The sequence below is a fragment of the Melanotaenia boesemani genome, chromosome 19, assembly GCF_017639745.1.
Source record: "Melanotaenia boesemani isolate fMelBoe1 chromosome 19, fMelBoe1.pri, whole genome shotgun sequence".
NCBI classification, from domain to species: domain Eukaryota; kingdom Metazoa; phylum Chordata; class Actinopteri; order Atheriniformes; family Melanotaeniidae; genus Melanotaenia; species Melanotaenia boesemani.
The window spans coordinates 19,915,304-19,928,998 of NC_055700.1; the positions used below are offsets into that span (position 1 = coordinate 19,915,304).

Consider the following 13,695-nt stretch of genomic DNA (forward strand, 5'->3'; position numbering starts at 1 on the left):
TTTTTTAAGGAAATGTTGAAAGCTTAAAAAAAACTAGAGTTTCTGAAGCAATATGAAAAAAAAACAGCAAAGACGTCCGAGATGCATTAGATCCATCTATTGTTTACTATGCCTCATTAGAAATGGTCTCCAAGCAAGGCACTATTTAGGCAACGCTAAGTTATGCCAAAACACCCAAGAACTGGACTCAAAATCAGTAGTGATACTGCAGTGATAACTGCTCAAGCTCATTACAGAGAAGCAATGCACCTCTCTCCAATTTCCTGGCAATATGTAAAGAAACAAGAGGGTTGCTCATGTGACAGTGCAATAGTTTTTTAGTCTCCAAAGTTTCAGTTGTGTTTTCTATGTCGACATAAAATTCATTAAATTGTAACAAGATAAATCCTTCCTACTTCCCATTCAATTCTGCCTTCCTCACACAGAATGCTGTCAGCTGTTTTTCTTTTCTTCTTTTTTTAACCTTTTTCTATTTCTCCTCATCGGCATAATGTTATATATCCTTTGTATTACAAAGTATCTTTAGTCATCTGTATGTTTCCCCCAAACTTTTTTAATTGTGTCCTTTGAGAGTGCTATGTCAGGTGCCTAAGCTGAACTTGACACGACACACACACACATGTATATATATATATATATATATATATATATATATATATATTGCTCAGTCTCCACATGCCTCATAAAACAGAGGAGCAGACAATCAGAATTAATGGCGACAGGGCTGAGATGCTGGCCAATTAGCACAGAGGCAGTAATTTAAGTGGAGTGTTCCACATGACCAGACCAGTGGAGGTTAGATGGGTCGTATTCACACAATCGTCTGCAAACTTTTTCAGCCGTGAATGGGTCAAAGTCTCAGAGTTGAGATGATGATAGATAGCTTGGTGTTCTTACAAAATGCAGATCTGGCAAAGGCAGTGTTGATGTTCAGAACAGATTAGTTAACCGCTTGAGGGCCTGTTGCAGTTTCTCAAGGTCAGCTGGGAAAATAAGTGAAAATTATTTGCTCATTGGCTTTTATGTTTGTTCACCATTCACCTTGGGCCACATCATGTAAACACATAAAAGAAAAAAGTAAAGAAAAGGGATAACTTGCACACGATTTAAAAAAGCAAGCATCTGTGATGATGTGAGTGGACATTAGTGCATGATTTGAATAACTACACGTCCATAAAAGCACCTATTACTAGACAATGTACAACTAGATTGGATGTTTGGTGAGGATAGAGTAAGAATAAGTAAGTAAAATAATTTTGGTAATAAACTGGTGTGCCTCTGCTCACCCATTGAGAATATTCACCACATTAGGAAACTAAAAGTACAACAAATTGTTAGAGATGGACTCCTCAGTTTCCAGTGGCTTACATCGTGTTTTGAAAAGATGATGAACCATTTATATTTTACACAAAGCCTTTTAATGCATTCTTCATATCTACTGATTCATATGGAATGGATTCTTCTAACACTATACACACTGAGTTGTCGTGTAGGAGGGTTTTAATTCACAACTTTAAACAGTTAAGAAATGTAGCGATACCAGACAATGTTTGATTATAACAAATATTAAAATTACAATTACTTTGGATGATAATACACTCACTTTAGAGATGTTATACTGTCTTTTTTCATTGTAAAGTTTATTGTTGTTCATTGTCAGATTACATAAAGTAAAAAATAGCATATTAACTTAATGTTGATTGGAGCTAAAAAAAAATGCACCACAGCCTCGTGCGAGGTGAGCTGGGGTCTTTAACGTTGACTTAAACTGTGCTGGTATGCTGGAAAGGGATGAGCGGGATTTGTGATACAAAACGAAATGAGAGCATCACTGCAATATGGGATGCATCACGGCCAATACGCAATAAAATTAATAAAATAAGAAGTTAGTTCTTTTTACAGGTAATGTTCTCTCTAAAAGGCTTGCATGTTTAACCTTTTCACTTTCTGCTAAAACATCACTGAGTCAGTTGAACTTTACGTTGTTATTTAGTTTCTAATGATGTACTTGGGGAGGGTTGTTTTCAGTCAGTTTTTGATATTTGTATTTTTTTTTTAAAGGTGGTTTTAGCATTTCATGAAATAACACAACCAAGCAGGAGCGCCTAACATGTTCTGTCCGAGCCAAAAAAGAAAGTTGTCTGGAAATGTTAACATCACACACACATACACAAACAAACAAAAAAAAAACCTCTGAGGGTTATGGGATTATGGAAACCTGGGCTTCACTTTCACTTAATGCAAAAGTTAATAAGTGCTTTTTAGACCAGCTTTTTACAGGGTTGCATGGAATGTGGTCTGAAAGGCTCTTAGAGACTGAATTAAAATCCAGTAAATGAAGATCATATGTTTAACACTGTTTGGCTCTGAATATTCAGGCAAAAAGATACAGTAATTGGATGTGACCACTGACATGGAAACTGATGGAATTATTTTGACAACATGAGAAAGCAGAAGCAACAAAGACAATAGGCCTGCAGGAGTAGCACAACTTGAGTAGAGACAGGGTGAAAGGGAACAGATTTCCCTGATTTAACTTAGACTTGAGTCTCATTAAGTAAATATTTTGCTGCCATGACACATTCATTGAGAAGTGAAGTCTTTATCTCATAGCTTTCTAAAGATATGCATTCCCTTAATAAATTACAGGAGTTGCCCCCTGCCGGCCATCAGATAGAATGCAAATTTAATGCAGTTGTGTACTGACTTAATTTTTAAAACAGAAGGTTATAATCAACCTTTAGTTGCATGTATGTTGAAGCCCACTGGTTTCATCTGCATACTTCAAACAAAATGGTCTATAAATGGTATATAAAGCACTCATTAGGTTGTAATAAGTTTAGCTTACAATTACATAATTAATTCCCCTTTGCATAACACAAGACTGATTACTTTTAGGGCTAGTTACTGTTACACTGACCTCTCTGTTTGGCCTACATAAAAACTGCATTTTGATGTGTCACAACCAATGCTGAGTCACAATCTCAGGACATGATTCAGTATAAATTTATCTGTGCATGTAATACTTATGCTGACATTCCAGACATTCCAGTGTTCAGCCTTTTATTTCCTCAGTGTCATCACACCAGTGACTTGTGCTGCTTGTACAACCAAAATAAATAAATAAATAAAGATTATTTGTTTTTAGCAAAAACCATGTTGGTTAAAAAAAAGAGAGAGAGAGAGAGAGAGATGGAGGAAAACACACCTGTCCTGGGGCTCTGAACAAACTATTCCTGGGTACACACACATACATCAAAGGCCAAACCACTTTTGCACACATATGCACTTACTGAATGCACACTGTTTCTAATAAACACACATATATTTTTTTTAACAGTGTGTATAACCTGAGGCAGCTGGCAACGAGTTCCATTATGTGTGTCCAGCAGCAGTTTTTCCATTAGACCAGATGTAATGTCCACTCTATAATGGACCAGCAGAAATGTTGCATTAAGACACTGTGGTTTATATACACAGGCCAGACTGAGGCAAAATGTCCAGCAAGCTAACAAGATGTTTAAAAAAAAAAAAAAGGTTTGTTTCCTTCTCTGGCCTTTATTTTCATTTTATTTTATTTTTTTTAATCTGTGTGCATGAATGTATGTGTAGATTTTCATCGGAGAGGTTTCCATGTATGTGATGAAATCAACGAGGGAGGTTCTCCTGGCCCAGGAGAAAACCATAGTGACGGGAGACTGCTGTTACCTGAACCCACTGATTCGTCGCATCGTACGCTTCATAGGTAAGATGGCCGTCATGCCATGTATATAGTAAGACCACTTATTCAGTGAAGATCCACTTAACCAGATTGTAAGAGACAACTCCTCCGACTCCAACTCCACTTTATTTATATAGCACTTTTAAAACACGTTGACCAAAGTGCTTCACACCAAAATAAAACAGTAAAAAGAAAATATAAAAACATATACAATTAAACGGTAAAACAGTATAAATAAGAAACCATCAGTCAAAATAATCAGTCAAAAACCAACATCTCAACCAGTGTTAAAAGGCAAAGAGAAAAAAATTAGTTTTAAGCAGTGATTTAAAAACAGCAAGTAAAGAGGCCTCCTTAATATGTGGAGGCAACTGGTTCCACAGTTTCAGTCCAGCTACAGAAAAGGCTTGGTCACCTCAAAGCTTCCTCTTGGTTGACGGGACAGTAAGAAGTGACTTGTCTGCTGATCTGAGAGAGCGTGACGGTGTGTAGGGCTGTAAGAGGTCTGACAGATATTCTGGGGCGAGACTGTGGAGGCACTTGAAAACAAATAAAAGAATTTTAAAATTAACTCTAAAACGAACGGGCAGCCAATAAATGGAAGCCAAGACCGGAGTAATATGCTCTCATTTTTAATACCAGTTAAAAGTAATGCTGCTGCATTCTGGACCAGATGCAGCCAAGCCAGGGAGGCCTGACCAAGCCCAGTGTAAAGTGCATAGCAGTTTACAAAATAAAAGCATGGATTAAAATCTCGAGATGATGCTGAAAAAGAAATTGCTTAACCTTTGACAGTTGTCTTAGCTGAAAGAAACTAGACTTGACTACTGAACTACTTGTGAGTCAAGTATAAGGTTACCATCCAAGCACACCCCAAGGTTTCTTGCTGTAGGCTTCAAATAATCAGTCAAAAACCTCAGGTCAGCTGGTCCCTTGTAGGCATCACCGAGCCCAAATAGCAACACCTCAGTCTTTCTGTCATTTAAATGAAGACATCCAAGCCTTAACAACACAACACAGAAATATACTTCAAAACGTGTGCATGTTCCAAAACTTTACTTCGTATCTTTTATACACCTTCACACAACATCAAAGTGTCTGAGGTCCCTGTTGCTCCAGTCCTTCACAAGTCTTGGGGTTCATGAGGTCTTAGTTTGTACTTTTGACTGATCCACCGCCTCACTGCAGCTTCAGTGAAGCGAAAGACCAGAAATGGATTGCTGACTGAAATCATTTAATTACATTCAGCACAAAGCCTCATACTCACAGAGTGTGTAGTTTATGTTATTTGTAGCTAATTGATCACATCAGTATTCAAAGATCACATGTACACCATAATGCAGTTCAGCAGTTTCATCACTGCCACGCAACGGTGCTGCCGGAGACTCTGTCTCTTAGTCCGGTTTTCTGTATAAGTTTATCAAACCGCTAAAGCTTTTATTACCTGTGAGTGACATTATATTTAAAAAAATGTAGACTTGAGCACCTAAGCACTGGCTGCCTGCTTCAGTCCATAAGTTCAACCTTACCTCTATTACAAGTCTGTCTCGTGTCTACTTGACAAACTGTATAAACCTGAGATTGTTCTCAGGCCTCCGTACAAGCTTCAGCTTACTAAGTGACATAATGTGATATTTTTTTCTAATCTAAGTCAACTGTATAGTATGTAGGAACACAGAAAAGAGAGAGGGTCACAGTTCAATTGTACATTTTGCTAGAATATAGTATGTAGTGTATTAAATCCATAATCATGATTATGGATTTCAAGATGCATCCCCTTAAGGTCTAACTTCAAATACTCAAAACTAAATGGATAAAAACTGGACTGCCTTCAGCTACATTTAATATGCTTTGTTGCTTTTTATTCTATCAAAGACTATTTGTACTTATGTTGCACAATTTGTGCCATAATTGGGGACAAATTTAGTAGAAATATTTTTAACTGATTTGGCTGATTTTTAGCTGATCGCACGAGTTGTTTTGAATTATTAGAAGTTAATTTGTGGGCAGGGGCTTGTAATTGTAACAGATTTCAGTCATTCTTTGGTGAATGACCTATTTAAGTACAGCTGTAATACATGCCCCGTTGCTTTTTAAAAAAGTGGCAGTAGCCATTGAAACCATGTTTAATATACGATACAACGCAATGTAATGCAGTATGATACGATATGATACGATACGATACGATGCGATACGATACGATACGATACGATGCGATATGATACGATACGATACGATACGATGCGATGCGATACGATGTGATACGATACGATACGATGCGATACAATACAATATCATGCAAACCTATAGGAATATTTGTCTGTGTGTGGTGTTTGACAACATCAAACACTGCAACGTGCATACAACTATCAGCCACACAACAAACATCATAAGTATTTTGTGCAATATCCATCTAAGATACAAAAAAAATGAGTAGATCAGAAAATAATGAAGAATAAAACAAGATACTATTACATAACCCCCACAACCCCGAAAGAAATATTTCACAATTGAAATATTATTATGTTATTTGTTTCTTTGAGTAATACCACTTCAGTTTTATAAACACCTCTCAAACATATCTCAAATATTCATTATGCAATTCACCTAAATTATATTTCCATCTGTTATTGAGCAATCTCTCAGATTTGAAGGATCATTGAAGCTTTTCATTTCCCGCTCTCTTGCTCCCTCCCATCTGCTCTCCTATCACCCTAACCCCCCCTCTCCATTTCCCTCAATGCCCTTCACATAATCATGTCCCTATACCCCTCACAGACACCCCTTGACACACACACCCCGGCAACCCACCACCACCTCCAGTCTGGATGACAATACAAAGGACAGTAATTTCATGGCTAAGCAGGCCAGATAATCAGCAGCATATTTCACAGCAAAAATAAAGCCAGATGCTGACACGGGTCAGAGTTGGTGGGTTGAAAGTGTCAGTGCAATCATTCTTATTAAATGCTGCTTTTTCTGTGTCTTTGTTGCCTTCTCTGTCTCTTGTTCACTTTCCTTTCCTGGTAATTTAAATTTAGTGCATTACCATCATCCAACAGCTTTTCCCCTTCTTCCCTTTTTAGTTGGAAACAAACTAAGCTTTGGTGCAGCAAGATCTCGCCTTAAAGTCTGTCCATGTCACACTGTTACCAGCTGAACAGCAGAGCCAAAATGATTTGCATTCAAGTCAGATTCTTTGTGTTCATTCAAGAAATATCTACAGTGAATTCGCTAAAGCAGTCAACTCCACATTCTCATTTAATCAGCTCCCAGATGTCATGTAAACAAAGCAATTTTGATAAAATGACCTTGAGCATTCATTCCTAGCCGAGCTAATCGCTTTATATTCTACAGCGTCACACTTACAGGTGCTCCATGGCAAACTGTTTTGGTTCATTCACATCAGTTTGGTCATTTTATGGCAGTAGATAATTTCTATGGCTTTTAATGACGTTATCAGAGAGTAAATATGAAACGAATATAGTTTTGTTTTTTTTTGTTTTTTTTTTGAGCAGATAGTGTTCCAGGAACAAAACAGAGGATGCAGACCAGTAGCTGTACAGTGAAGTCCACAATTGACTTAATTCAGGCTATTCCAAATAAGAATTATACATTGATGCTTGAAAAGGAGTGGAGAGAAGTAAAACTTATTGGACCCCACCCTGATTTGTAAAAGAAAATAATGCATTCACAAAAAACTAGGGCCTGCTTCCTTATTCACTAATCTTATAAAACCTCATCAACAAACTGTGTTGCATATGCACATGTGTAAAACCACACATACATTCTTAGCCATATTTATACACTGACTTTACCACAGGTAACAATGATTTCAAGTACCGACAATGGTAATGGGAATACCATTTGAGAGCTTTGAAAGTTGTGTGGATACAGTCAAATAAAGAATAGAGTTAAGTAGCAGAAATATGTCAGCATGTTCAAATGTCAGTGTCATTGCTGCCAGTTTGTTGGTTTTAATGTACTCATTTTTGTCTGTGTGCTGCAGGTGTGTTTGCGTTCGGTCTGTTTGCCACAGACATCTTCGTTAATGCAGGCCAGGTGGTGACCGGAGGTCTTTCGCCTTATTTTCTGTCTGTCTGCAAGCCCAACTACACCGGCACAGAGTGTCGATTCAATCACCAATTTATCGTCAATGGCAACATTTGCACCGGGAACCCCATTGTAGTGGAGAACGCGCGCCGCTCGTTTCCATCCAAGGATGCTTCACTGAGTGTTTACTCTGCTGTTTACCTGACGGTGAGCAGAAAGTGCCCAATTCTATACTATTAACATAAATGGGGGAAACACTCCTTTCTTTTCTTTTCCTTTTAAGCCTTGTTAAATTTTCAGTGTGTTCAACTTTTGTGTACATAAATAGTTTTTTCTCCATGTAAGACGATACTCCTGAACTGCCTGAAACACCTAGTTTGTAGTTTATATTTCACACCATTCTTTACTTCCATTGCTCTTGTTTTGTTGACGAGGAATGCTGAAATTGTTCAGAATGTGTTTGAAAATTTAGTTTTATTTTTCTTGAAACTGCCTCAGGATATTTCACACGGATCAAACTCATTTATATGTGTATGTATGTATATATATAGCTATATATCTATCTATCTATCTATATATATATATATATATATACAGTATATATATATATATATATATATTTATAAATGAGCCACAAAAAAGCACACCCATTTGACATGACAAAAAATAAGTTTTTTCCTTTTTTCACTTTGGATGAGGCAACAATTAAAAGAAAGAAGAAGAGAGACATAGGTGTAAGTGTAAATACTGGGTGTACTGGTTCATTTATTTGGTCCATCTTGTAATCTTTTATTCTTTGTGAAGAAAGACTCTTTGTTTTGAAGAACTAATTCACTCCTATGATGCAAGGCTTTCACATCTTACTGTTTTACTATGCCACTGGGGTTTTTGTGCTGCCTTGAATTTGTAAAAGTTTTGACTAGACATCTGTGGGAACATTTTTGGTTGCTCTGCATTAGGCACATCTTTATGCATCTACCTAAAAAGAGGAGTAAAGGTGTACATTTGAGACATAGTAAAGAACATAGTCTTTAAATCCTCATTGTCTTTTGTCTGATTTTCTTGTTGTCCTTCTCTCTAGATGTACATCACCAGCACAATCAAGACCAAGTCCAGCCGCCTGGCCAAGCCTGTGCTCTGTCTGGGCACACTCTGCTCAGCCTTCCTCACCGGCCTCAACCGAGTCTCAGAGTATCGAAACCACTGTTCAGATGTAGTGGCTGGATTTATATTGGGATCAGCCATTGCACTATTTCTGGTGAGGACAAAGGAATGGGCTAAATGTCTGGGGAAAGCGAGAACAACAAAGAGGAAGGTTGTTCAGATGATTATTATCAAGTGGTGAGGTTACTGAGTAAAACTAAGGGATAGTTTGTGAAGCGGTGATAGAAGGAGCATAGTATATACAGAAATTGAAAAGATTCAGGTAATTTAAGGATAGAGTGCTGAAGTTATGGATGCATTAGCTGATTGGCTGGAATAGGAGAAGAGCAGAAAGGAGAGAAAGTACTGAGGTGGCACTTGGATTTCTACTGAGATCAGCAGTTGTTTGGGTTTTCAAAGAGCATGGTGAGGAAGAGGCAGAAAAGAAAGTTGAGCTAACTGTCATGTTTAAAGAACTATTTTTGATTTATTCAAAGGTAATCTAATACATTCTGGTTCTGTTCTCCTGAGGTAACAGGTGTTGTTGTCTGGATTATTATAACAGTTGCCATAACAAGGCATAAATGTGCAGATTTTACACAAGACAATCATTTTCCAGGTTAGCAGTTCATAGCGTAACATCAGGAACAAGGTGTTGTCAAACAGCGTTTCACAGCCATCTGATTTTTATACGGTGTTTAAAATGCAGGGGTAATGATTGCTGCTGAAGCCCCAGAATTTTTTTGGGCTGCACTGAAAAGCCCACTAAGTAGGAAGGAAGGTGAAGGGATTCACAAAAGGTTTATTTATCAGCCTCAGAGGCTGCATTACCTGTAATTGCTGCCGTGTCCTGCGCATCAAACAGGAAGGACTATAAGAAGCTTTCAGAGACAAAGAGGGAAGAGTCAGAAAAGAGAAAATGTGGGCATGCAATATGGGCATTGGTTGGTACTGAAATAGATTATCATTGTATACATGCCACAGTACCAGTTGTTTATGTGTCACAATAAGCACTGTGATTTGTGCAGTACCCTTTAAAAATGTAGACACCCAACAATTTTACTTCAAACTCTACCTAGCATAAAAGAAACAGTAGCAAAAAAAAACTTAAATATCAGTTTTCTGATGGTGGGTTAGCTTTGGTTCAGCCTACTGGTTAGATTCCTGATTGGAGCCATCGTCTTATTTCTTTCACTTTAGGATTTAGTTGTCCACTGTCAAGTTACAGTATGCTAACCTGTTCATTAGGCCTGGGATAGTCTACGTTTTGGAGAGCCTGATGTTACCTGAAAAATGACAGTTTAACTCTGCTATCCGTTAAAAGAATGAATCCTTTCCTAGAAGAGTGAGGCGGAACTGTTAATTAGCTGATGGGAGGCAAGACTGTTGCTTCTTCCTGTGGTAGTACTTGTTTTGCTTCTTTGTGTGAGACCATCTTGACCTAAATTCTGAGAGTGCATTGCACTGATCAGTTAGTTTTCAAAAACTTGTTTGTACACTTTAAAGGAGGCATATACATTTTTTTTCACACACTAACTTAATTTCCTTGGGGGTTAATGATATGTCTGTGAAATAGCAGATGTTTTTTAGAGCATGGGATGAGCCACTGTGGTTTCTATGTGTTTTATCTAAGTCTTTGAAGGCAAAGAGTTTACTCTAAATTATTTATATGTAATCGAGGGTTGTTCATACATGTCTGTTGTTGTTGCATTTGAAGTTAGGAACACAGGTCGCGTTTATAAATTCCAAATTCTGCATTTTGTCGGGTAAAAATGTAACTTATTGTTTTTGATCTAATAGGACATTTAACAAAAGGCTGGTCTTTATTAAGTTACTATGTGAACCTAATAACTGCTCATGAGAATTTGATGTTAATAACAAGGCAAGTTAGCAAAAGAGCGCTAACTTTCAAGATACGGTGAATGTGGCATGATGTGAAAATGTAGATGGAAATTAAAATGAGGACGCTGGATTATTCTTATCTGAGTTGGTACCATGGTGTGACTGAATGACACATGGATATATTTTCAGAGTTTTGCAGGCAAAAACAAAGTTACAGTGTAATCATTTCAGACACCCAAAAACATCATTTTAAGCACAGAAAAAGTCATTTTCATTTTAAGATTTTGGACTTATTTTCCCAAAATGTTTCTGTTTCCGAGGAAGAACCATGATGTTCCTGGATTACTTTGTCCCAGGGTATGTTTGATTATCCAAAAGTGCCAGAAAAGACAAAAAAAAAGGAAAGAAATTACAATAAACATTGTTTATATCTCATTATTAACCTGAATACTAATCACTTCAGTCAATATTTAGTGTACCGGTGCTTTTTAACTTATAGAAAATAGTTCAATGAGGGTAATTAACTTGGTTTTCATGAATTAATGAACGTTAAAGTCTTTCTAAGACTAACGTCGTGTTTTACCCCTCCCCTGCTGAATGCACACTAGGTGTGGCAAGCTTCGTGGTGATGTTTGTCTCTTCTAACTGATCTAATGAGTGATACTGGTAAGGAAAAATTGTTTGCAAATACCATACACTTGCAGTGCACAACTGTTTACGGCCAAAATAGAGTAGGCAAATAAATTGAGCTAAAAATTAGAATGACAGGATGGTTAGAAGATATCAAATGTCAAGGTTGAGCAATAGGAAGGCAACTGCGAGAGGTTTCTTGATGGTGTAGATATGAATAAATATTTATGTCACTGTAGCTCCACATGATATCTCAATGCACAGTTTAGGTTCAAATCATTCCAACTCATGCTGGAATTTTTTAAATCATAGCAGCACAGAGGTGCTTTTTGAGGAAGCCCAACTAAAGGTAAGCTGACCTTTAAAAAAGGACATTCATTGATTCTGTGATCTCTATAGAAAGAAAGTCAGTCATTACCTCAGCACTTTTTAAATAGTTTATTTCTAGCTCATTATTATTGCAAAATAAATTGAGGAGGGCTTCATCTCTACTACCTAATAGTCCACATGGAGCTCATCTAGGTCTTGTCATGTGTGAACTACACCATTTTGATGGATTGCTATCCAGAGGGATGTTAATTGATAAGGAGAGTGAAGAAAGCTGCTGTTTTGAAAATCCTTGTGCTGTCTGTTCTCAAAGAAGAGGTCTGAAAGGACTCATTAACTAAGAAATACCTTTGGTCTTTGGAGAGATTTGTCCTCAGGCAGCAGATTGAGGGATCAGTGTTAAGCTTTTGGTTTTGGCTCACAGGAGGACAGGTTTCCACTTCATCCAAGAAAACGGTGGCACACATAGAGGTAAAAAGCCCATCTAATTTACAGGGAGTTGCAGTGTGTCTCTTTAATTTGAAAGTTATGTTGAAATACCATTTAAAAGGTTTACATTCTTTGGGATATTAGACCAAGTTTATCTTACTCTTACATCCTGCAAGAGTCTTATTACATACTAATAAGACCTTAAAACGACCTGATTTCTTTGGCACTTTAATCTTGTGGCAAGGTTTAAAATGTTAGCAGAAATTTCCCTTTGCTCTTACCTGAAACAGTAGGTGACAGCTTAGCAGGGTTGTTTGCCTCAGTGACAGTACACAAAATGGAAAGAAGCAGTCTGCCAAGGTCATGGGAGAGGCACGTCCATTGACTTAAAATTAGAGTGTGAGTGTTTGACAGAAATGTATTTAAAGCAGCTACACCGGCTGACAGCTTCGACTTTCCCTTCCGGAAATTAGTCCTCAATCTCTAATTCACTCACTTTCTTGATGTTGGAGCACTAGAGACTCAGGGTCCATGAGCTGCCACAAACAGGAAAACCTTGAGAAACCTCCAGCAGTGAGTCAATCTGCTTCATCTCTGTTATGCTGCCTTAGGGTATGGATGGTGTCTGGTGGGAAGGGATCTCCTTTAGGCTGCCGACTTTTGATTAACTGGAAGATGGAGGAGTTCACAGAAGCTGGAACTGTTTTTTTCTTATCTGCTCCTAAAAGAACCTGACTCATGGGCAAATAAACACCGATTTTATGGTAATTGTAATTTGTGACTTAAATCAGGTTTTGTTGAGGGGTTTATTTATTAAAACCAAAGAGAATAATTAAAACTGTTCAAACTTAAATGTTAAGAAAAGTTAGATGTGAAAATGGAACAAAAAAAGATGAATAAAAAATTTAGTTGTTCCAAGTTGTAAGCTTACAATTAGTGCATTTTCCCATCTTTGTAATTATCCAGACAGTAAGGACTCACATTACAAGCAGCAACAACCTAAACAGCCCATAAAGTAATTTATGATCAGATAAAACCCAGTGTCTGCCATGATTTGCAGAGTCTTCCAGTACAGCTCACAATAACAAGTACTGCCATTTTTATTGGTTATAAATTGTGGTGCAAAGTGATAAACACTTATCAAAGGCTTCAAATTTGTAGCCGAACCATTCAGTGTATCAAATGTCATAACGGAAGACTTATAAAAAAGAAAATGAATGAGATAAAAGAAAAGCCTCTGTGACTTTAAGAGACTGTTATGATATCTGGCTTTTACAGACTCACATTATGTTTGATTTATTTTCACACCCATATAAACTTTATATCACTGTAATAAATGTTCTGAAGCTGAAAATATGGCCACCTATCTCCAAAATCTCTTGGGTGATCTTTATCTGAGCTTAATACCTCAATAGTATTAAAAGACTGTTTTATTTAAGGTTGAAGAAATCATCCATCTGCTGTCTCTTTCTCGATGTATTCATACAATGATCTAAGAGTTAAAGTAAAATAAAATATTTATTGACTGCAGTGTTATGTTTAATACCACT

General features: G+C 37.2%; 1 protein-coding gene across 3 annotated transcripts in view; it reads left to right on the top strand.

Annotated features, from left to right (window-relative positions):
• plppr1 (phospholipid phosphatase related 1) overlaps positions 1–13,695 on the top strand; it is a 55,005-nt gene that overhangs the window by 38,349 nt on the left and 2,961 nt on the right. For all 3 annotated transcript variants that reach the window (XM_041970766.1, XM_041970768.1, XM_041970767.1), the window contains 3 exons: positions 3,613–3,745; positions 7,731–7,981; positions 8,856–9,032. In XM_041970766.1, coding sequence (XP_041826700.1) covers positions 3,613–3,745; positions 7,731–7,981; positions 8,856–9,032 — 561 coding nt within the window. The remainder of the gene's footprint in view (positions 1–3,612; positions 3,746–7,730; positions 7,982–8,855; positions 9,033–13,695) is intronic.